The sequence below is a fragment of the Phyllostomus discolor genome, chromosome 4 (genome assembly GCF_004126475.2).
Source record: "Phyllostomus discolor isolate MPI-MPIP mPhyDis1 chromosome 4, mPhyDis1.pri.v3, whole genome shotgun sequence".
NCBI lineage: Eukaryota > Metazoa > Chordata > Mammalia > Chiroptera > Phyllostomidae > Phyllostomus > Phyllostomus discolor.
Genome location: NC_040906.2, coordinates 90,171,756 through 90,195,396, shown reverse-complemented (window position 1 = coordinate 90,195,396; position 23,641 = coordinate 90,171,756). Strand labels below are relative to the sequence as shown.

At 45.4% G+C, this 23,641-nt stretch overlaps 1 protein-coding gene across 2 annotated transcripts in view; it reads left to right on the top strand.

The window, feature by feature from the left end:
* The window catches only part of STEAP3 (STEAP3 metalloreductase), a 50,773-nt gene that overhangs the window by 14,589 nt on the left and 12,543 nt on the right, over window positions 1–23,641 (top strand). The window contains exons 1-4 of one of the 2 annotated variants that reach the window (XM_036023628.1): window positions 2,966–3,133; window positions 13,802–14,301; window positions 15,865–16,392; window positions 21,838–22,002. In XM_036023628.1, the coding sequence (XP_035879521.1) occupies window positions 3,040–3,133; window positions 13,802–14,301; window positions 15,865–16,392; window positions 21,838–22,002 (1,287 nt within the window). In that variant the 5' untranslated portion in view covers window positions 2,966–3,039. Of the gene's footprint in view, window positions 1–2,965; window positions 3,134–13,801; window positions 14,302–15,864; window positions 16,393–21,837; window positions 22,003–23,641 lie in introns of those variants that run through there. The other variant, XM_028533483.2, reaches the window with a different exon arrangement.

Below are 23,641 nucleotides of genomic sequence, written 5' to 3'. Positions count from 1 at the left end.
AATGATGTGGAGCATCTTTTCATGTGCTTATTAACAATTTGTATGTTGTCTTTGGAGAAATGTCTATTCAAGGCCTTTGCCCACTTTTGTATAGGTTATTTGTCTTTTTAATATTTATGAGTTCTTTTTATATTTAGAAAGAAGTCCTTTAATTAGATATATGGCTTGCCAAATTTTTCTCCATTCTGTGGGTTGTCTTTTCACTTTTTTGATGGTGTGTTGTTTGTATTTCTTGTTTACAGAAAATTAGCAGGACCTGGGTGGGAGGGGAAGGGGAGGCAAGCAGGCAGGCAGACAGCTGTGATAAATGTCCTGATAACAAGGGAGGACATAAACCTATGGACACGTTCTATAAAAACAGAAGACAAGACCTAAGAACACGCCCTCTTCCAGCCTGGGGTGATCCCTGGGTTCTGGGTGAGGATCTGACTGCCTTCTCTTGAAATACATACTGCATTTTGAAAGGATTTCTACCCCCAAAGCACAGAGTAAGTTTTGAAGCTGTAAGTCCCAGGGATAGGTGCCTTCAGTCAGAAATGTGTGTGAAAGCCCTATTACATGCCAGGACTGTGCTGGGTGCTAAAGGTACAGCCCTGGAACAAAACACGATGATCTTGGCCCTCCCAAAGTTGACAGGAAGGTAGGGAAGGCAGATGAGCACGGAAGCCACCAGGAGAGGACTTCCAGATGCCCCAGGTGTGTGCAGCCCTCAACTACCCTGTGCCCATCGAGGGCAGCTGGGCAGCTATTGGCATTCTTATTTTATAGGTGAGGAAACTGAAGCTAGAGAGAAGATAGGATTGTGGTGTTTCCAGGTGAGGAAATCATCAGGACATAGCCCAGAGTTTCAGCCTCTCTTTACTCCCTATATTTCTACACTTTTTACGCTTAAAAAAAGTTCTGACAATAATTTGTGTTTTCAGTTACAGGTTGCTAAGCCCCTGGTACAGAGCCCCTAAGCCTCTGAGCATGCACCAGTTTGCCCCAGAGACTTGAGCCAAGGGTGGGCCCCTGCACACTGCCATTTTCAGCCCACTGGCCCCTTTTTCTGGAATGCTTTTTTCTGGTTCATTCTCACATCGTTGAAGACTCAGCCCAGGCCCAACCCCTGCAAGAAGCCGCCCAGCTCCCCCTTTGGAAGTCAGTGCCCGCTTCTCAGGAGACCTTCTTCAGTTTCCTCCTGTGCCTGGCACTATCTTTGAGCACAGGTCTCCAGAATGGGTGTGAACTATCCAGGGGCTAAGAAAATTTAGAGCTTGTTTGTATATAAATGTTAGCTGTATCCCTTAACATTTGTTTGTTTATATATGCTTTATTTTGAATATAACATTATAGTGCACAAATTATAACATTTTAAATATACTTAATTTATAAGTAAGTATAGCAATAATAGGAATGTATTCCCCCAAATTAATTTTTCTACTAGATAAAATTTAAACTAAAGTTGGAAGATAACTGCGGGCCCCATGAGGACAAGCACTGTGCCACGTTCCTGTCCAAGTGCCCACGTCCAGCCCCTGACCGGGAATGTCAGCTCACTCTCTGCCTAGGAAGGTATGGGAGGCTCCCCCGTGGGCCTTCAGGCCATCTCTACATCTAGCTGCAGGGTGCCACAGCCAGCTACCCTCTGTCCCCACCCACATCCACCCCCACCCACACCTGACCCCATGGTGACCCCTTTGCAGCTGTTCCACTTGAGCCTGAGGGTTGTCTGCTGCAGGGGAGTGGGGGAGCTACCTGTGTCCTGACTGCCCACGGGGAGCCACTTGACTGCTGGCAGGCAGGCCCGCAGGCCAGGTGTGGCTCCCAGCTACAAACAGCCCTTGTCATGGCTCTGCCGGGGAAGTAGGAGGGGATTTCTGAGCCAGGGCAGAGCCCCAGAGGGCCTAGGACCAGTGCCTTGTGCGAGCTCCTGCACGCCTGCATCTCAGTAGCTTTTGCTGGAAGCTTGGGAGGGGGACGTGGACAGTTCTGTGTGTAGGTGGCAGGCCTCAGCCCAGCCAGCAGCAATTTGATCCCCTCCCTGCTCTGTCCCCCAGATCTGGAAATAGTACAAGCAGGAGCCAGGGCAGAGCCAGGATTAGTCACATCCTCACCTTCCCAGAACAGGGGCTCTGCTGGTCCTTTGGGACCTTCTGGACTTGCCCCACCTGTCCTACCCTTGCTGGCCTTTACCCACACAGCAGGCCTTGTTCTGGGCACTGGGAGGGCAAAGAATTTTGAGACATGACCAGCTGCCCATGAAGTACCTCAGAGTAGAGTATGCATGCGTAAACTTGGCACATTGCACCAATCAGAATAGATGGCTGTGAGCTCTTGCACGAATTACCCCCTTTCATCCTCACAACAACTCATGTGAAAAGGTATAGTTAGTGTCCCCATTTTAAAGGTGAGGGAACTAGGGCTCAAAGGCACCCAGCTAGTAAGTGATGGGCGTGGTGATGATTGACCTCAGCTTTTGGCCTAACAGTGGCTGTCCTATATCTGAACTAGAGAGGAAAATTCGCCACTCCTGGGATAGAGGCCTTACCAGGAGAGATTACCACCTAGCTGGTTCCTGTCCTAAGGCCTGAATTTTGATAGCAAGAAGCGCATTAGAGGTGTTTTATGTTTCATTTCCATTCATCCTGCGGCAGGGCTCCTTAGGACCATAGGTCTGGAACTTTGAATAGATCCCTAAACTGCCAGGGTGAGTGAGGCTCAGAGATCTGTTAGAAAAGCCACCCAGAGAGGCTCAGTGGTGCTCCCTTGTCTCTTCTGGGGCAAAGCTGGGACCAGTCGCAGGTGCCCCCAGCCCCTGCCCATGGCTTGCTTCCCTCTGTGCAGTTGCTTCCATCTCCACTTCCCAAAAGGAAGCAAGTCCCATTGGGTTCTGAGCATTGAGCCTGAGAGCCAACCCCAAACAGTTCCTTCCCACTCGCACTAAGTCTGGGGTTAAACACAGCATTCAAAGTGTTGCTCTCATTGTCTTTTTTTCTTTTGGTGGGTTGGGTTTTGCTTTGAATCTATAAACCCTTGGGGTTCTTCAAGGACCAGGAGATGCATGTGTGCCACAAAGCCCAGCCTGGCTTCCCCTCCGGAAGTGATGTCTGCCTCCTGGGCTCCATCCCAAGTACCCTGTGTTCAGTCCTGAGTGAGTGCATCTCATCTCACCACTTACACATACACACACACCATTGGAAACCAGATTGTAAACTGTCTGAAGTGGGGATCACATCTTACTCATCTTTATGCTCTTAGAGTATTCTCGTAATAGTTGCTGAAGAGATGGCAGAGAGAAGAAAGCAAGAAAAGATCGGAGAGACTTCTGTCCAGGAGGCTTTTTAGGCTCCTCCAAATTGCTAGCCAATGTGGAGAAGACAGTCTGGAGGCCTCGGTGTGGTTACTTTTTTTCCCCAGAAGCGCAAACTCGCTCTAGGGCTGGTATCTCCAGGTGGCTGAGGCAGTGACTAGGAAGGGTGCCCGTGTATCTGTTCCAGCCGTGAGGGACCACAGGGACCGCTGGAGTCCCCGGGGAGTCGGCCTTTACATTCACCTCGGCCCAGATCCCCTAAGCTAGCCTGAAGCCTAGGCTGCCTGCCAAGCCCCAGTCATGATGTGGCCCTCTTCCCCATAGCTGAAGAGGTGCTGCCAGGGTCTTTTGCATCCTTTCCTTTGCCTGTCCCTGCCACTGGTTTAGTGCTGGCAGCCGGTATTTGTGTCATTATTACTGTCTGACATCTACTGAGTGCTTATTGTGTGCTGGGCAAGCGCTGTTCTGAGTGCTTTACAAATACTGATTTACTTATTCCTACAGTTTCCCCATAAGGAAAGTACTCTGATTATCTCCTTTTTATAACTGGGGACGCTGAGACACTGACAAGCCCAAGGTCACAGAGCCAGCAGGTGTCAGCCAGAATTAGAGTCCAAGCAGTCTGGCTCTGGAGCTTGGCTCTTGGCCCCGGCAACCTTCAGTGAGTGCCTAACCCCTCTCTCCACACCCATGGACCACAGCTCCTAGCCTGTGCGCCAAGGAAAGTCAGGAGGCCTCCCTGCACCTACAAGGGTAGCTCATTACCACTTGAGAAAATGCCCCCAAACCAGGCAGAAAACATTCCCATTTTTCAGGGAGGTACTGTCCCCTTCATTTCCCACAGTCAAGTCTGGTGTGAGCAGGGCGGGGATCCCGGATGGTACTTGCATGTTTGTATGAGCATGGCTCCTCCATCTGTGGGTCCCCACAAAAATAACCCCCAAAAGCCTTAGCTCAGCTGGTCCCTGATACGCTGTGTGAGACACAGGGTGACAGTTTGAAATTATCTGTGTGAAGTGTGAGAGGCGAAGGGAGTTGCCTGCCTCTGTACATGGCAGGGGCAGGATGGCAGTGCATGACCCCGGCACTCAGAATGGATGGTCGGTGCGTCCCCGTTCACTCTGACCCCTCTTCTTAGCCAGTGTGGCCCTAGCTCTGCCACTCACTGACTGGGGTGTCCCGAGACAGGTTCCTGTCCTCTATCTGGGCAGTAAGCCTATTGGTGAAGCTCGAACTGCAGAGGCAGACAGAGCAGCGTCCAGGCCCCTTCCCTACTTACTCTCCGTGCCACCTGGAGAAAGTTCCTCAGCCTCTCTGAGACTCAGTTTTCCCTCTTTAAGTTGGAGATAATAATGGTACCTGTTTTATGGAGTTCTTATGAGGACTGGACCTCACTCATAGAAAGGCAGCATCCAGCACGTGGGGAACATCTCACAAATAGGAGCTGCTGCTGACTTGAAAAGTGTCCATGTCACAGCTCTCAAAGCCTTTTAGGATTGCATTGTCTGTCATCTCCAAGCAGAGACTGTGATTTCATTCACAAAGGTGGGATGCCCAGAGAAGCACAGGGCTTGTCCAAGGACAATAGCTGCTCCACAGCAGAGCCTTCCACAGCCTCCTGGTGCCCCTGCTCCCCCTTGTATTAGACCTGGAACCACCCTCACCCCCACACCCACCCACCCACTTTACCTTGCTTGTGTTGAGTGGGTCTCAGGAGACTGCTATGGAGTGGGAAGAGGCAGGCATCTGTGCAGGGTGTTAAAAGCCATCCCTGCTGCTCCACTAGTTGCAGGCGACAGTTCTGAATGCTTCTGTGTCAGGGACCCCTGGATACTCATCGGCTGGTGAAGCTCAGAATAATGCTCTTACATGCATAAAATAAAATAACAGGGTTATGATTATGTTTTATTTTTTAAATTTTTCCCTACCTTTAAGGAGGTATGATTGACAAATAAAAATTGTTTATATCTAAGATATTCATTGTGATGTTTAGATATACATATACATTGTGAAATAATTGCCACAGTCAAGCTAATAATATATTCATTACCTCACACATAGTACCCATTTGTGTGTGTTAGGAACACTGGAGATCTCCCTACCCTCTTACCAAACTTTAAGTGTACAATGCAGTACTATTAGCTATAGTCACCATCATGCACATTAGATTAGATCTGCAGGACTTACTCATCTTATCAGTGAAAGTTTGTACCCTTTGACCAAATTTCTCCCCATTTCCCTCACCCCTCAGTCCATTCTTCTCTGCTTCTGAGTCTGACTTTTTTAGATTCCACATATGATTGAGATCGTGTCTAATATATGTCTTTGTCTTTCTGTGTTTGACTTATTTCACATAGTATAATGTCCCACAGAATTTCCTTCTCTTTTAAAGTTGAATAATATGCCACTGTATATACATGCCACATTTTCTTTATTCATCCATCAGCAGACACTCAAGTTGTTTCCATGTCTTGGCTACTGTGAATAATGCTGCAGTGAACATAGGGCGTGGAATTCTCTTCAAGATAGTGATTTTATTTCTTTGGGATAAATACCCAGAAGAGGGATTGCTAGATCATATGATAGTATTATTTTTAATCTTTTGAGGAGCCTTCATACTGTTTTCTGTGGTGGCTGTACAAATTTACACTCCTCCCAGCATACAAGGGTTCCCTTTTTTCCGCATCTTTGCCAATATTTATCATCTTTTGACTTTTTGATAATAGTCATCCTAACAGGTGTGAAGTGTTATTTATTGTGGTTTTGTTTATATTTCCATAATGATGAGTGATGTTGGGCATTTTTTTATGTACCTATTGGCCATTTGTGTTTCTTCTTTGGGAAAATGTCTATTCAGGTCCTTTGCCAATTTTTAATTAGATTATTTTGCTCCCACCCCACCCCCATTTTTTTTTTACTATTCAGTTGTATGAGTTTCTTATATTTTTTGGATATTTTCAGATAGATATATATATCTGATAACAGAGCATCTGATATATATATATTATCAGCTATATATATAGTTCTGATAATATATATTGCCAGATATATATATGTGTATATATATATGATAACCGATATCTAATATATATATATATGATTATATCATACAACTTATTATTGAGTTTATGAGTTTCTTATATTTTTGGACATTATCAGATATATATATAGATAGATATAGATAGATATAGATATAGATATATCTGGATATATCAGACCAGTGCTTACCAGGTAAGTGGTTTACAAATATTTTCTCCCATTCCATAGGTTGTCTTTTCATTTTGTTGATTGTTTACTTTGTTATGCAAAACCTTTCTGACTGATGTAGTCCCACTTGTTTAGTTTTGCTTTTGTTGTTTGTGCTTTTGATGTCATCCAAAAAATTGTTATCAAGACCAACATCATAGATATTTTTCCTGTCTTTTCTTCTAGGAGTTGTAAATTTCAGGTCTAATATTTAAGTTTTTAATCCTTTTGAGTTGATATGTATGTATGGTGTTGTTTCCGCATTGTATATTCTTGGCACTTTTGTCAAAGATTAGTTGATTTTATAAGTGGTTGTTTATTTCTGGGTGGTCTAGTCTATTCCCTTAGTCCATATGTCTGTTTTTATGCCAGTACTATACTATTTTTATTAACATAGCTTTGTAATATAGTTTGAAATCAGGAAGTATGATTTGTTCTTGCCCAAGATTGCTTTAGCTGTTTGTGGTCTTTTGTATAATTTTAGGATTATTTTCTCTATATTTGTGAAAAATATCACTGGAATTTTGACAGAGATTGCTTTGAATTTGTAGATCACTTTGGACAGTGTGGACCATTTTACAATAGTCTTCTGATACCTAAGTTGGTTTTTTTTTATGGAATTGTGAATGAGATTTTTTAAAATTTCTCTTTCACATAGTTCATTGTTAGTGGCTAGAACCACAGCTGATTTTTGTAGATTGATCTTTGTATCCTGTAACTTCCTGAATTAGTTTCTTAGTTTCAACAATATTTTTTTTGTGGACTGTTCTAGGATTTTCCATATGTAACATCATGTCATCTGCAAATAGTGACAATTTTACTTCTTTTCCAATTTAGATACCTTTTTTTATTTATTTTCTTATCTGATATCTCTGGCTAGGACTTTTAGTGCTCTGTTGAGTAGAAGTGAAAAAAGCCATCATCCTTGTCTTGTTCCTTATCTTAGAGTGAAAGCTTTTAGTTTTTTACCATTGAGTATGGTGTGATGTGTGGACTTGTCATATATGGCCTCTACTGTGTTGAGGTACATTTCTTCTAAACCTGTTTTTTTAAACATGAAAGGATGTTCAGTTTTGTCAAATGTGTTTTCCAGCATCTATTAAGATGCTCCTATGACTTTTATCCCTAATTCTGTTAACGCAATGCATCACATTTATGGGTTTACATATGTCGAAACATCCTTGCATTCCAGGGATAAAACCCACTTGATCATGGTATATGATTCCTTTAATGTGCCATTGAATTCTGTTTGCTAGTATTATGTTGAGAATTTTTTTAAAAATATATTTTATTGATTGTGCTATTACAGCTGTCCCATTTTTTTCCTTCCTTTTATTCTCCTCTGCCCTGCAGCTCCCATCCCACCAGCATCCCCTCACCTTAGTTCATGTCCATGGGTCGTGCATGTAAGTTCTTTGGCTTCTCCATTTCCTATACTGTTAACTTCCCTGTGTCTTTTTTGTACCTACAATTTATGCTTCTTATTACCTGTACCTTTTCTCCCATTCTGCCCCTGCCGCCTCCCTACTGATAGCCCTCCATGTGATCTCTATTTCTGTGATTCTGTTCCTCTTCCAGTTGTTTGCTTAGTTTGTTGGGGTGTTTTTTTTAGGTTCCATTATTGATAGTTGTGAGTTTGTTGTCATTTTACTGTTAATCGTTTTAATCATCTTTTTCTTAAATAAGTCCCTTTAGTATTTCATATAATACAGGCTTAGTGATGATGAACTCCTTTAACTTGACCTTATCTGGGAAACACTCTATCTGCCCTTTCATTCTAAATGATAACTTTGCTGGATAGAGCAATCTTGGATATAGGTCCTTGCCTTTTATGACTTTGAATACTTCTTTCCAGACCCTTCTTGCCTGGAAGGTTTCTTTTGAGAAATCAGCTGAGAGTCTCATGGGAACTTCTTTGTAGGTAAGCGTCTCCTTTTGTCTTGCTGCTTCTAGGATTCTCTCCTTATCTTTAAATCTCAGGTAATTTAATTATCATCTGTCATGGTGTGTTTTCCTTGGATCCAACTTCTTTGGGACTCTCTGGGCTTCCTGGAAGTCTTATTCCTTTGCCAGATTGGGGAAGTTCTTCATTATTTTTTCAAATAAGTTTTCAATTTCCTTCTTAATTATTTTTTAATATATTTTATTGATTATGCTATTACAGTTGTCCCATTTCCCCCTCTTCACTCCCCTCCACCCTGCACACCCCCTCCCACCCACATTCCCTACCTTTAGTTCACGTCCATGTGTCATACTTATAAGTTCTTTAGCTTCTACATTTCCCATACTATTCTTACCCTCCCCTGTCTCTTTTCTACCTACCATCTATGCTGCTTATTCTCTGTACCTTTTCCCCTCTCTCCTCCCCCACTCCCCTGTTGCTAACCTGCCATATGATCTTCATTGCTGTGGTTCTGTTCCTGTTCTAGTTGTTTGCTTAGTTTGCTTTTGTTTTTGTTTTAGGTGTGGTTGTTAATAATTGTGAGTTTGCTGTCATTTTACTGTACATGTTTTTTATCTTATTTTTCTTAGATAAGTCCCTTTAACATTTCATATAAGAAGATCTTGGTGATGATGAACTCCTTGAACTTGACCTTATCTGAAAAGCACTTTATCTGCCCTTCCATTCTAAATGAAAGCTTTGCTAGATAGAGCAATCTTGGACGTAGGTCCTTGCCTTTCATGACTTGGAATACTTCTTTCCAGCCCCTTCTTGCCTGCAAGATCTCTTTTGAGAAATCAGCTGACAGTCTTATAGGCACTCCTTTTTAGGTAACTCTCTCCTTTTGTCTTGCTACTTTTAAGATTCTCTCCTTATCTTTAATCTTCAGTAATGTAGTTATGCTGTGCCTTGGTGTGTGCTTTCTTGGGTCCAACTTCTTTGGGACGCTCTAAGCTTCCTGGACTTCCTGGAAGTCTATTTCCTTTGCCAGATTGGGGAAGTTCTCCTTTATTATTTGTTCAAAAAACTTTTCGACTTGTCGCTCTTCCTCTTCTCCTTCTGGTGCCCCTATAATTCAGATGCTAGAACATTTAAAGATGTCCTGAAAGTTCCTAAGCCTCTCCTCATTATTTTTTTGAATTCTTGTTTCCTCATTCTTTTCTGTTTGGTTGTTTCTGTCTTCCTTCTGGTCCACTCCATTGATTTGAGTCCCAGTTTCCTTCCCATCACTATTGGTTCCCTGTACATTTTCCTTTATTTCACTTAGTGTAACCTTCATTTGTTCATCTAATATGCGACCAAATTCAACCAATTCTGTGAGCATCCTGATCACCAGTGCTTTGAACTGTTCATCTGATGGGTTGGCTATCTCTTCATAGCTTAGTTGTATTATTTCTGGAGCTTTGGTCTATTCCTTCCTTTGGGCCATTTTTTTGCCTTGATGTGCCTGTTGCATAGTGAGGGGTGGAGCCTTAGGTGTTCACCTGGGTGGGGCAACCCATTTGCTGGGTTGTGATGCAGTATGGGGGGGAGGGGTCCGAGAGGGAACAATGGCGCTTGCTCCACTCCCTGCTGGATTTCAGTCACTTCCCCTGCTTCCCCCAAGCCAGCTGGGCCCTTCTGGTGCTGATTCCTGGGTGGGTGGGTTTGTGTATGTTCTAGGACCCTGTGGGTCTCTCCAACGAACTCTCCTATGAGGCTGGGAGTTTCTACCGGTACCTCAACTCCCACAGGTATTTTCAATCAGTGTTTTGAGGTTTTATTTCCCCATGCCGGGGCCCTGGGTTGTGAGGTCTTTCTTGCTCCCCAGTTTTGCGTGGTTTATCTGCATGTGAATGTGGGACCACCCAGTTCACCAGCCACCTGGTGGGCTGCACCCCTCCACAATCTACTGCCTCTCTGGGTCCTTCAGTCACCACCTTGCACGCCCGGAGTCTGCCAGCCACGGCTTTGCCTCAACCCCTCTCCACCCAGCTGCCCAGCTCCACCCCTCCTACCGGTCTAGATGAATGTATCTACTTTAACTCCTTGGTTGTCAGACTTCCATACAGTTCAATTTTCTGTTGGTACTGGTTGTTTTTGTTTATAAATTGTTGTTGACCTTATTTTGGTTGTGCTAGGAGGCACAGTGTGTCTGCCTACACCTTCATCTTGTCTGGATCAAGTTTTCAATTTCTTGCTCTTCCTCTTCTCCTTCTGGCACCCCTATGCTTTAGATGTTGGAACATTTAAAGTTGTCCTGGAGGTTCCTAAGCCTCTCCTCATTTTTTTTTTGAATTCTTGTTTCTTCATTCTGTTCTGGTTGAGTGTTTATTTCGTCCTTATGCTCCAAATCATTGACTTGAATCCTGGTTTCCTTCCCTTCACTGTTGGTTCCCTGTATGTTTTTCTTTATTTTATTTTGCATAGCCTTCACTTGTTCATCTGTTTTGCGACCATACTCCACCATTTCTGTGAGCATCCTGATTACCAGTGTTTTGAACTCTCCATCTGATAGATTGGCTATCTCTCCATCTCTTAGTTCTATTTTTGGAGCTTTGATCTGTTCTTTCATTTAGGCCATACGTCTTTGTCTTGGCATACCTGTTACGTTGTAAGGGGTAGAGTCTTAGGTATTCACCAGGGCTGGGCAACCCTCTTGGCTGTGCTGTGGCACTATATGAGGGGAGGGGTAGAAGAGGGAACAATGCCACTTGCTTGATGCTTGGCCAGCTTTCAGTCATTTCCACCACTACCCACAAGCAAATTGGGGCTTTCTGGCACTGATTTCCTGGTGGGTGGGTTTGTGTATGTTTTAGGACCCTGTGAGTCTCTCCAATGAACTCTCCTGTGAGGCAGGAAGTTTCTCCCTTTGCCACAACTCCCACAGATTTTTACAGGCAAAGGTTTTGAGGCTTTCTTTCTCCATGCTAGAACCCTGAGTCTCATTGTCTATCTCACCCCCCAGTTATTTCTCCCAGTTTATCTGCATAAAAATGTGGGACCACCCAGTCCATCAGCTGCTGCACCACTCACCCTGTTCTCCATCTACCTTGTCACATGTCCTCTCTGCCCCAGCTACCATCTCTGCCCCTCCTACTGGTCTGAATGAATGTTTCTTCTTTAACTCCGTGGTTGTCAAACTTCCATACAGTTTGATTTTTCTGGTGGTTCTGGTTATTTTTTGTTTTTAAATTTGTTATTGTCCTTCTTTTGGTTGTGCAAGGAGGCAAAGTGTATCTACCTACACCTCCATCTCGGCCAGAAGTCAAGAATTTTTGCATCTGTGTTCATCAGGGATATTGTCCTGTAATTTTCTTTTCTTGCAGTATTCTTATTTTGGGTATCTAGGTAATGCTGGCCTCACAAAATGAGCTTGGAAATGGGCTCTCCTCTTTAATTTTGTGGAATAGTTTGAGAATTATTGGCATTAATTCTTTAAATGTTTTGCGGCCATTTACCATTGAGCCATCCAATCCTGGGCTTTTTCTTTGGGATATTTTAAATTAATGATTCAATATCCTTATTCATTATTTGCCTGTCAGATTTTCTATTTCTTAATGATCTAGTCTTAGTAGATTGTATTTTTTTTAGGAATTTATCCATTTCTTCTAGGTTATGGAATTCATTGGCATATAAGTGTTCATTATAGTTTCTTACGATTCTTTGTATTTCTGTAGTATCAGTAGTAATTTCTCCTATTTTATTTTTTATTTTATTTATTTTCTTGTTTTAGTCTTGCTAAAGATTTGTCAATTTTATTTTTTCAAAAAAATTTTGTTTCAGTTTGTTGATTTTCTTCTATTGTTTTTCTAGCTTATAGTTCATTTATTTCCACTCTGATCTTTTTGTTTCTTTTTTCTACTAACTTTGGATTAGTTTGTTGTTCTTTACCTAGTTCCATGAGGTGTAAAGTTAGATGGTTCAAGATCTTTTTTTCTTAATTAAGCTATGAATATCCCTCTTAGAACTGCTTTTGCTGCATCACAAAAGTTTTCATTTCTATTTTCATTTGTTTCAATATTTTTTTATTTCCCTTTGTTTTCTTCTTTGACTCATTGGTTGTTCAGGGTGTATCATTTAATTTCCACATATTTGTGAAATTTTCAGTTCTCCTCCTGTTACTGATATCTAGTTTCATATTCTTGTTGTCAGAAAAGATATTTTATATGATTTCAACCTTCTTGAATTTGTTAAGATTTGTCTTATGACCTAACATATGATCTATCCTGGAGAATGTTCCAGGTACTCATAAGGAGGCTACAGGGCTGTCTAATGTTTCCATATTGACTTTCTGTCTTTATATATTTAGGTGCTCCTATTTATATATTTATATATCTATATATTTAGATGCTCTGTATATTTAGAGGATCCTATTTACAATGATTTTAAATTAGTGATAAGTTTAAGCAATATTTGGGAAACTTTCACAATTAAGTTTGTGCTGCCACATTGGTCAGTATGGGTGTCAGACTCACTGTGACTTCTCCTATGGTTTTTGCTTACATTTGTGCATAAAGGAGATAGCAAATTTTGGTGAAAACTTGGTGACAATTAAAATATAATTTTTCCCAATAATTTTACTATAAACTCCTGCTCCAAGTCCAGGATTTTCTCCATGTCTACTCATACCTGAGGCTCAGTGAAGGAGATCCCAGGGCACCCACCCAATCTCAGGATCCCATTCAATGTTATTACCCACTCCCACCTTACCCCCAGAGAGTGGGATTTCATTATGTATTCATTCATTCAGAGAATACTGAGCACCAGCCTTGTTGCAAATGGTGAGATCCAAAGTCAACTAAGATAAGGTCCTTGTCCTCAAGCTGCTCACCACCTAGTTAAGGAACAGCATCAAAGATACCATTCCAAAATGTACAATGTAAACAAGCAGGGGAATATATCTACCCTTCTTGGCAATCAAGGATAACACTTGGTGGCAGTGAGGTCGGGATTTAACAGTCACTATGGATAGTAACACTGTCTACCACATAATTCTTTTGAAAATAACCGTGGCATTGCACAGAGTGATTGTGGAAATTCCATACCCTTCTTTCTCAGCACTCTCACTCTTGCAAATTTGTCTCAAAGAAATAATTTAGGAAGAAAGACAAAGGGTGGAGGGCAAAGGTCCTTCCCCTTCTTCTTCCTGAATGTGTGTGCTCCTCAGGAAGGGGCTGGGTCTCATTCAGCTTGTCCCCAATGCTGGCACATGGTAGCATTCATGAAGGCCTATTGGGTGAATGTTTGAGCACCATGCAGTTACAGTAAGCAAGAGACAGAGGTGTTGGAAGGACAGTCCAGGAGCCCTGCATTGACCAGGTTCCTCTTTTCTCTTCTAGACAATAAAATGCCAGAAGAGATGGACAAGCCACTGATCAGCCACCGCCTGGTGGATAGTGATGGCAGCCTGGCCGAGGCCTCCAATGAGGCCCCCAAAGTGGGCATCCTGGGTAGTGGGGACTTTGCCCGCTCTCTGGCCACACGCCTGGTGGGCTCTGGCTTCAGCGTGGTGGTGGGAAGCCGCAACCCCAAACGTATGGTTGGGCTGTTCCCGTCAGCAGCACAAGTAACTTTCCAGGCAGAGGCGATAGACTCCCCTGAGGTGATCTTTGTGGCCACATTCCGAGAGCACTACTCCTCACTGTGTGGTCTCAGTGACCAGCTAGCCGGCAAGATATTGGTAGATGTGAGCAATCCTACAGAGCAAGAGCACCTTCAGCACCGTGAGTCCAATGCTGAGTACCTGGCCTCCCTCTTCCCTACCTGCACCGTGGTCAAGGCCTTCAATGTCATCTCTGCCTGGACCTTGCAACGTGGCCCAAGGGATGGGAACCGGCAGGTAGGTGCTGGGGGAATAACAACCACCATAATAATTATTATAAATGCCTAATTTTCCTTGAGGGCCCTCAGAATACTAATCTCTTTGTGCTCATTGTCTCAGCTCATTTCACATCACTGCAAAGTTCTATTTTATGGAGGAGAAATTTCATGTTTGTGAACTTATGCCAAGTCCCACAATTGGTGAGTGGGATTTGAACCCAGAGCCTATGAATCTGAAATTCCTATTCTTTCTTCTATGGTAACTTAATTACCTAGGGGGCAAGGAGGAAAAGAAGGATGATGACTTTTTTATGATTACAGTCAAAAAGAGAAGAAACTTTGCTTTTAAAATTGGACTCAGAAGGGGGAAAGTAGCACACTTAAGTGCCAAGCCCTGAGGAAGCATGTGTGTCGCATTCTTTCATCTGTTTATTCCAAGGACTTCCAAGAACTGAGTAGATTTCTCAAAATAGTCAATAGCAGGTTTTTCTGAGGGTGGAAAATGGCTCCAGAGAATGGCCAGAGCTGCATACAGTTCTTAGCAGGATCTCTGACCAAGACAAGGTAGTTTTTAATATCAAGAGGCTAAGCATTTTTCTGGAGGAATGAGCCAGGATCCACATGCGTGTGAGAACTTACAGTGAGTTCAGACCAGATGCCTCCTACACACAGCTCCATGCCAGGCTGTCGGAGAGCACACAGGTGCCTGGCCATCCCTATCTGCTGGGCCTTCTATGCAGCTTGCATTATAGGGTTCACATGTGTGGACAGGCCAGGAACAGTGGGTACATGTTAGGTGAAAGGGCCTGGAGGGAAGAGAAATAGCGTCTGGCTAGGGAAGACTTTGAGGTTGACCTTGGCCTTGGCCCACCTCATGTTATGCACAGGGAGCAGCAGGGCATTCCAGGCTGAGGGGATAGCCTGCAAAGGCACAGACCCCAGTTTCCTCACCTGAAAAATTGGGACAATTGTACCTATCTATAGACCTGTGGCAGGGCTGAGGGATAGCAGATATAAAGCCCAGTATACAGTTCGTGCTGCGTCAGTGTTGGTAGACCATACTGACCATAGCAGTGTTGGCAAGGCTTGTGATGGGGAGCAGTGGATTGTGAGGCTGGGGCTGGCTTGTGGAAGACCTTATGTGTTGTCTGAGGGCCACAGGGGGCTGAGGAACATGATCAAAAGAGACACTTCCAGACTGAGGGATAGAACTATACTCACGGCCACATGCAAAGCCCCAGGGCAGACCACAGCCCTTGAAGCACCTATTCCAAGGGCACATGGGGGGTGGCTAGGTGGAGGCTGATGGTGATGAACTTGGCAAAATGTTCACTGCTAGGTAAACCCTGGGTGCTCTTCTTGAGTAGTGGGCATTGCCCAGCCAAGTCTGGGAAACCCCAAGGGGGCAAGGAAATACCCCTGGCCTGGGAATCAGAGCCACCTCTGCTCTCAGCTATACCATTAACTGGCATAGCTAGGCCTCAGTTTTTCAGCTGCTCAGTGAGAAGTTTGGCCCTGATGCTCTCTGAGGCCTTGCCTACCCCAGTGGCCTATTTGATTCCCCTTCTCCTTCCTCCCCCAGGTGCCCATCTGTAGTGATCAGCCAGAAGCCAAGCGTGTTGTCTCAGAGCTGGCTCACACCATGGGCTTCATGCCTATGGACATGGGGCCCCTGGCCTCAGCCCGGGAGGTGGAGGCCATGCCTTTGCACCTCCTCCCAAGCTGGAAGGTGCCTACCATCCTGGCCCTGTGGCTCTTTCTCTTCTTCTACGCCTACAACTTCATCCGGGATGTGCTGCAGCCCTATGTGCAGGAGGGCAAGAACAAGTTCTACAAGCTCCCCCTGTCTGTGGTCAACACGACGCTGCCATGTGTGGCCTATGTGCTGCTGTCACTGGTCTACCTGCCGGGCACACTGGCAGCCACCCTGCAGCTGTGGCGTGGCACCAAGTACCGCCGCTTCCCTGACTGGCTGGACCATTGGCTGCAGCACCGCAAGCAGATTGGCCTGCTCAGCTTCTTCTGCGCTGCCTTGCACGCCATCTACAGCGTCTGCCTGCCTGTGCGCGTCTCCTACCGCTATGATCTGGTCAACCTCGCCATTAAGCAGGTATAGCCCATGTCACTGCCCGGTATCAAGGTCAATCATGCCTGTGGCTGCAGCCTGCAGGTCACTGTCTCATCTGTGTCACTAGCCTGTGATTCTGCCCTGACTGGGCAGTGCCCATGTCTTGCAGCCTAAAGTCTTGAGTAGCAGTGAAAAAAATATGAAAATCCCTGTGCTCATGAGCACAGCCAAGGCAGGGGAGACTTATCTGAATAAAGCAGTAAGTTATAGAGGATTTTCAGAAGGTTGTGAATGCTAAGGAGAAAAATCAAGCAGGGAGAGAAGTGGGGTACAGTTTCAAAGGGTGGTCAGGGGAGGCCTTGCTGAAGGTTGACAGGTGAGCAAAGGCAGGAAGGTGGTGAGAGTGAGCCTGCAGCTAGCAGGAGAGCAGCAGAGGCCTCAGGTGGGTGCTGCCTGGCACACATGAGGATCAGCCAGGAAGCCATGAGCTGGAGATGAGCAAGGAAGAGAGGAGTGTGGCCTGATAGGTTGAAGCCAGATCAAGGAAGCCTTGAAGGCTGAGGAGGGCCTTGGCCTTACTCAGTAAAACAAGGAGTCAGCAAAGCTTTTGAGTAGAGGACTGATGATCCATCTGATGCTTTAACTGGCCCACTCTGGATGTTGGTGGAGAACAAACAATAGGGGGCCAGAGGCAGATGCTGAGAGAACACTTAAAGGCTATGCAGGAACCCCAGCAATGGAGGTTTAGAGTGGAGTAGGAGCAGCGGGGGGAGGGAGGGGAAATATTGAAGCCAGAGTACACATCATTGCTGATGGACATGGGGGTTATCAAAGATGACTCCTAGTTTTTGGCCTGAACACCTGGAGGAATGGTGTTGCCATGAGCTGAGATGTAGAAGGCTACAGGAGCAAGATTATTTTTGGTAGGGGAAGTAATTTTTCACTCATTTAAGAAACCCGCATGCTGTTCTTTTGCCAGCAGGATTCCTGCGGAATGGGTGGGCTTTCAGGCCAGGCCAGGTAGCAACAGACAGCATCAGCTGGCAGCTGTACCCGCAGAAAGAGGCCCCTAGTGCTCTCTCCTGGTATATAAGCTCCCAGGGCCCAATTCTGAGTCCCAAACTGAGGTCTGCAAGTGACACTGCCTTTCTGTAATTTCCCCAACCTGCTTAACTCCTCCAGTCCCCAGCCTCAGGACTGGTGTATGGGTCCCACCCACTCCAGGACACTATTCACCCAACAGAGTTTGGCCCAGGTGCCAGGAAGACACTTGTCATCCACCCCTCTTTCCAGCCCAGATGGTCCCTACAGTTTCTGTTCTAGCTTAAGGGAATGCAGGGATTCTGGTGGAGCTGTGCCCTCCCCAGGTGCACCCACCACAAAGTTATCCTTTCAGTGGCTAGGCCACATCTCAGAGCAAGACCAGGAGGCGATGTTGGGTCACTGCCTATGAACCACATACCTGAGCCCTACTCATTCTCAGCTTCCTTGCTGGTAGCTTCTCAAGTGCCCTTGTCCTTTCCCACCCACAGACACCTGGCGCCATGTATCTGTGGTCTTGGGCTTTCATAAGCAAAAGGGAGAACCCCAAATTTCAGGCAGAAAAGCGAGATGCCTGCTGGAAATGAGAGGAAGGGGAAAAATAATAATCACTAACCTTTAAAAAGAGCTTGCTGGGCTTTATATGCTCAGTGTGAATTTTTTTTAAAAGATTTTATTTGTTTTTAGAGAGAGGGGAAAGGAGGGAGAAAGAGAGGGAAAGAAACATCAGTGTGCATGATACATCCATCTGTTGCTTCTCCCACACCTCTAACTGGGGACCTGACCTGTGGCCCTGGCATGTGCCCTGACTGGTAATTTAACCTGCGACCTTTGGGTTCACCAGCTGGTACTTAATCCACTGAGCCACACCAGCCAGGCCGTCAGTATGAATTCATGTAACCCTTATCTCATCCCTATAAGCCAGGTGCTATACTACCCTTATTTTACATATGAGAAAATTGAGTCACAGAGAGGTTAAGTAACTTGACCAAAGTCATACAGTCATTAAGTGGCAGAACTGAGACTCAGATCCAGCCATTCTTTTGATCCATGTTCATATCCATGCTGCTTTCCATAGGGGAAGTAAATGCAGATGAACAGTTGAGTAAATGATCCCAGAACTCAGGTCATTAACTCATTCATTCACTGAGCACCTACTCTCCCAGGCCTTGGCATCACAGAAGGGAATAAGACTAGATAGTCTTATTCCTTCTCTTGGCTGGCTGGGGAGCCCTGGAGGGTCTAAAGGCCAGAACCCTGAGCTCTTATCCTCAAGCACCACTGATTGGAACAAAGACCTTGACCTTAAACAAGTCATAGCCCACCCCTCTTTTGTTCTTAGGGCCCTGATGTATAGACCAAGGTCTCTCCTAGTGCTAATGTTTTGATGCTCTTTAATGATATTTTCTTCTGTAAAGGGTGGCTCTGCATGGTTTCTTCAGGCCTGGCATAGTGTTTGCTGCCCAGGAGGTGGCAGATCAGGGTGGCAGGCATTTCAGGCAGTGAGTGGGGAAGAAGGTGATGCTGCTCCCTGCCAGAGCCCAAGGCAAACTCATGCCCCACCTTCTGATGGCCATTCTCTAAATTTTCCACCCTACCAAGGCTCTCCTTTATAGTATGTGAAACTCAGTTTTGCCGTGATACAAATACCAGGGCACAGAGGACACATGCCAGGTAGTTTCCCCCAATTCCAAAATTCTTTAGGGCTGTAGGTCCCAGTGGAGGTTGCCAGGCAACCATCACTCCCACGGGACTAGATCACTCTCAGAGACTGCAAAGGCCTGTCACGCAAAAAGGGGCTTAAACTTGTTCTACAGATTTCTGGAGAGCAGAGCCAGGGTTGATTGGGTATGTTGGGGAGGGGTGGTGGTTAGAGGAAGACAAGGAATTAACACAGAGCAGAGAGAACAGCCCAGCAGTGGTAAGTTGCCTGACCTGGAGGTGTTCAAACTGGTACTAGATAGTCTGCAAATCAGCCTTGTACTCAGGCTCAGAGACTGGACATCTGAGGCTGTTCTGCATTAGCTGGGATTCCATGACTGCCCTCAGGAAAGAGCTGGCACTGGAACCCAGGCCTGGAGACTGTGAGGCCATTCTCCCTGTCCCCGGCTCCCACTACAGGCTGCCCCTTCCACATCCTGCCTTCCCCTTCTCTGAGTTGGCACCACTTTCTTCCCACCCATCACCCACCCTTGGGACATGGAGAGGGGCTGACGCTGCAGCCCGGCTGGTCCTCCTGGCCTTGGGTTCTTCAACAGCTAACCTGCAACCTACAGGGAAACAAAATCCCATGTGAACGCCAGCCACCATTTTGTCTTCTGCTGATGAACAATTCTCATCATTCTCATGGTGGCCACCTTGGTTAACTCCAAACATGGGAGAATTACTAAGGGAATGGAGAGCTGCTAGTTCTGTGTTCCAGCCGTGTGTGACACCAGGCACCGGGAAGCCCTGAGTACAGCACTGGGGTTCACAGGCTATCAAAGGGAGCTGGATCCAGATCCAGACAGGCTTCACACCATCCTTTGCTCCCATGCCACCCCTCTACCCCCACCCCTTCCCAGCATCCCTGCAGAGTAGAAATATGGGAGGAAAAAAACAAGATGTTTTGCAAGTGACTATGTGGTATGTGTGTAATCATCCAAACTCTAATTTGTGACATTAACTGCCTGATTTTTCCAAAATGCAGAAAGCAGTGACTAATAAAATATACTTGAAGAACAAACAACTTGAAACAAGGAGATGACTTACTTAGTGGTTGTTGACACTGCAAAGTTCTGAGTAAGATGTCTTTGGACTCAGTTATGCAGCAGCCATCTGCCCTCTGTGGGGTAATATCAGCCACCTTTCTAGGTGCTACTGACATTTGCTTGGTACACTAGCAGAGTCAAAGGATTTTAGACATGACCTCACCCAACTCTCTCATGTGGAGAAAAAGAAGCCCAAAGTCACAGGTGTGGCTCATGGTCAGGGTGAGAAGCTGTGTCCCTAGACTCCTGGTTCTTTTGAGGCTTAAAGGCACCAGAGTGAGCCAGCCCACCCAAATTAGAACAGAGGCAATCATTTTTCTCAAATTGCATGAAAAGTACCCAACAGATGGCTTCTCTCAGTTTTTTTAAACTTTATCTCATAAGCTTTCAACCATTTTGCTCAGCCCAGTAGATTCATTTTTAATATTTTATCTGATAACTGGGCGTGGCTGTTTTTTTCCTGCTGAAATAGTTTCTCAAAAGCCTGTATGAGTCATTCTGTTTCACAAAGCAGAGGCCTGCCTACTAAAGCATTGTCATATTTCTTAATGGAAATGCTCTTTCTCGTTCTGCTGGTAGAATTAAAGCACCAGCATTTCATGGTGTTTCTCAGAGAATACCTTGACTTCCAGGAGCTCTGCTGCCTGGTCTAGTTTGGAAATGGTGGTTCTAATGAAAGGACCTTGATAAGTTCTTCCTCGTGGGTGCACTGTATGCATGAGTGTCGGTCAAGCTGGCAGGGGGCTCAGCTGCAAAGATACTCTGGACGATACAGGAGGGGCTAGAAATCTCCAGGCCTCTATTGGTCTCAGATCTGTGTGTCCCTAGAGCTCAGTGGGGGATCCCAAAGCTCTGTGAGGGCAAGTATCCTTGCTCTCTGCAGCCTAGGGCCTGGTACACAGTAGGTACTTTATAAGTGCTCTGTGGTGTGCTTGGTGAGTGGTTGTCAGTCTCTATTCCCCAACAGTGCTAAGCCAAAGCTACATGCATCAGACAGAAATGGGGATCTGGGTGGGAAAGTGGGAGCCAGAGTCTCTGACTCAGGAAATGCTGATGGGTTTACTGTCAGTGTGTCTTTGAGTCCCCCAAGTGCAAGGCAGTGATGGGGGCTGGTTGGGGGACCAGGAAGGCAAAGCATCCACAAAGCAAGTGGACAGCTCAAACATGATCCCATCTGGCTGACAGGATTCTGAGATAGAAGAGCTTCTTCCTCCCTTTTGAGGATTTGGGGATCAGAAAACTGATGATATGATCGTGTTTGAAGAGTCTGTATGTCTTATTGACTTCTCTGACTCTTACCTGGCTCATGTGACCAGTCTGGTTGACTGGCTCCAGGCAGATCTGTAAAGCCATGGGAAGGGAGCCCATGACATTGGAGCCAGACTGTCTGGGCCCTGATTCCAGCTCTGCCATCTCCCAGCTGAGTGTGACCATGGGGAAGGTACTTCATTTTTTGCCTTTTCCCTGTTCTGTAAAATGGGGATAAGAGGGTCCTCTACGTTGTGAGGTGGTTGTGAGGATTAGAGGATCCGATACTTGAAAAGAGCTTAGAAAAGAGGCCAGGCATGTGTCCTGTGTGGTGGAAATGTTAGTCATTACTCTGTGTCTTACATCTGAAGATATTTATTCACTTGCCCACATCCCAGGGCACCAACCACAGCCCCAGTGTTCATGATTTTCCTTCCATCCACACCAGGTCTTGACCAACAAGAGTCACCTCTGGGTTGAGGAAAATGTTTGGCGGATGGAGATATATCTCTCCCTGGGAGTCCTGGCCCTTGGCACACTGTCCCTACTGGCTGTCACCTCACTGCCATCCATTGCCAACTCACTCAACTGGAGGGAGTTCAGCTTCTTTCAGGTAAAGTAGGTCTGCCTCTGTTAGTGAGGCTCAGCCTGGCCTTGCCTCACCTCTCGTGGGCTGGTGCCTTCTCTTTGCAAACTGCCTTGGTTGTGATGATCCAGACAACAGGGCTGCTGGGTCAGATGCCAGAGGCTTCTGGCCCTGAGGGCCCATCCAGGTCTCCCCATAAAGGGGCTGCCTGGGAAAAGCCCATCCTTCTGACATCTGTGGAGACCAGATGTAAGTGTGTGAAAAAATTAGACAACAGAACACTGAAACCTGGATTAAATAGTATCGATTTCTACAATTTTTGAGCTTCTCGAACAAATTCTTATGATGTACTATCATTGGACATCTCACTGGTCTAGCTGGAAGTCAGTGAGCCAGTGAGCAAGCCTAGCTGGCCCCCCAGCACCCCCTCTCCATCTGGCCCTGTTGGTCCCTTTTACCTCTTGATTTGGGCAGGGCACAGGGGAGGTAAGCATAGGGATCACCAGTTGATAGGGGACGAAACACAGCATTTCCCAAATGACACCATTGCTATGACAAATCCAAAGAAAAGGAGGTGTGTAGTCTGAGGAATTTGAGTAAAGGTTTGTTTCTCCCAAGAGAGACACAATGCACTTTGGCATGTCGAAGATTCTAATAATGTCTGCAACAACAAACCTTGTTAACCAGACTTATTTGAGCATTAGCACTATCTGCACTCCACAGAATATGCTTTGAGAGATGCTGCTAGTGACAAAAGGTTCTTTATGCATTTATTCATTCAATAACTGATTATTGAGTACTTACTGCATGCCAGCCATAGTGCTAGGCCTGGGATGTGACAGGGAACAAGACAGGCACAGCCACGTTTCAATTATAGGGACAACGGGGATGGACCTTTTTACATTTCATTGCCATCTGCTGTTGTTCACATGCAGAGTACAGGATCAGCCCCTCAGTGTTGGTAAATTAACTCATCCCCTTCCATGGATGGGACTAGTACTGGATTCTCCCCTACTATCATATCAGGACAGAGAATAGCTATCATATCCACCCCCACTATCAACAAAAATCTGTTGCAATCTTCTGTTTACAGTGAGGACAGAGTATAGGATTCAAAGAGGGACAATGAAGGTACAGGGCTCTTATGTAATCCAAATTAATTTCCCTTGATTAGGACCACTTATATACCTTAGAATAAAACAGAGCTGTGATGGTTGTTTTTTTTTTTTTTAAGTGTGTCTGTTTCTGATTCTTACTGGCTCTGCTTATCCTGGAAGGTCCCCGGATGAGTGATCAGGGCCAATACATGCCAGCATTAGAGGGGAAAAAAGAATTTTATATATTGCCACTAATCCTCATGTATTGCACACCCAAATCTAGGATTTTTCTGTTCTTGCCTGGAGTATCCCAGGGTGCATGGTTTATCCACAATTAAAACAGACTGTAGGTTGCTCATCTCACCAGAAAGTTGTTCCCTTAAGCAGCCACAGATTACAAGGCGGGCTCTGGCTGCCTGGGAAAGCCAGAGGATTTGTTTTGTTAGCCAACCTGACTGGGACCTCAGCAGCCACACTCTGCTTTACATATTGAAGAGTTGAAAAGGCAAATGTGAAAGTCCTCCTGTCACTGTAAGAGCAGGGGTTTGAGAGGCCGGGAGATGGGAGAA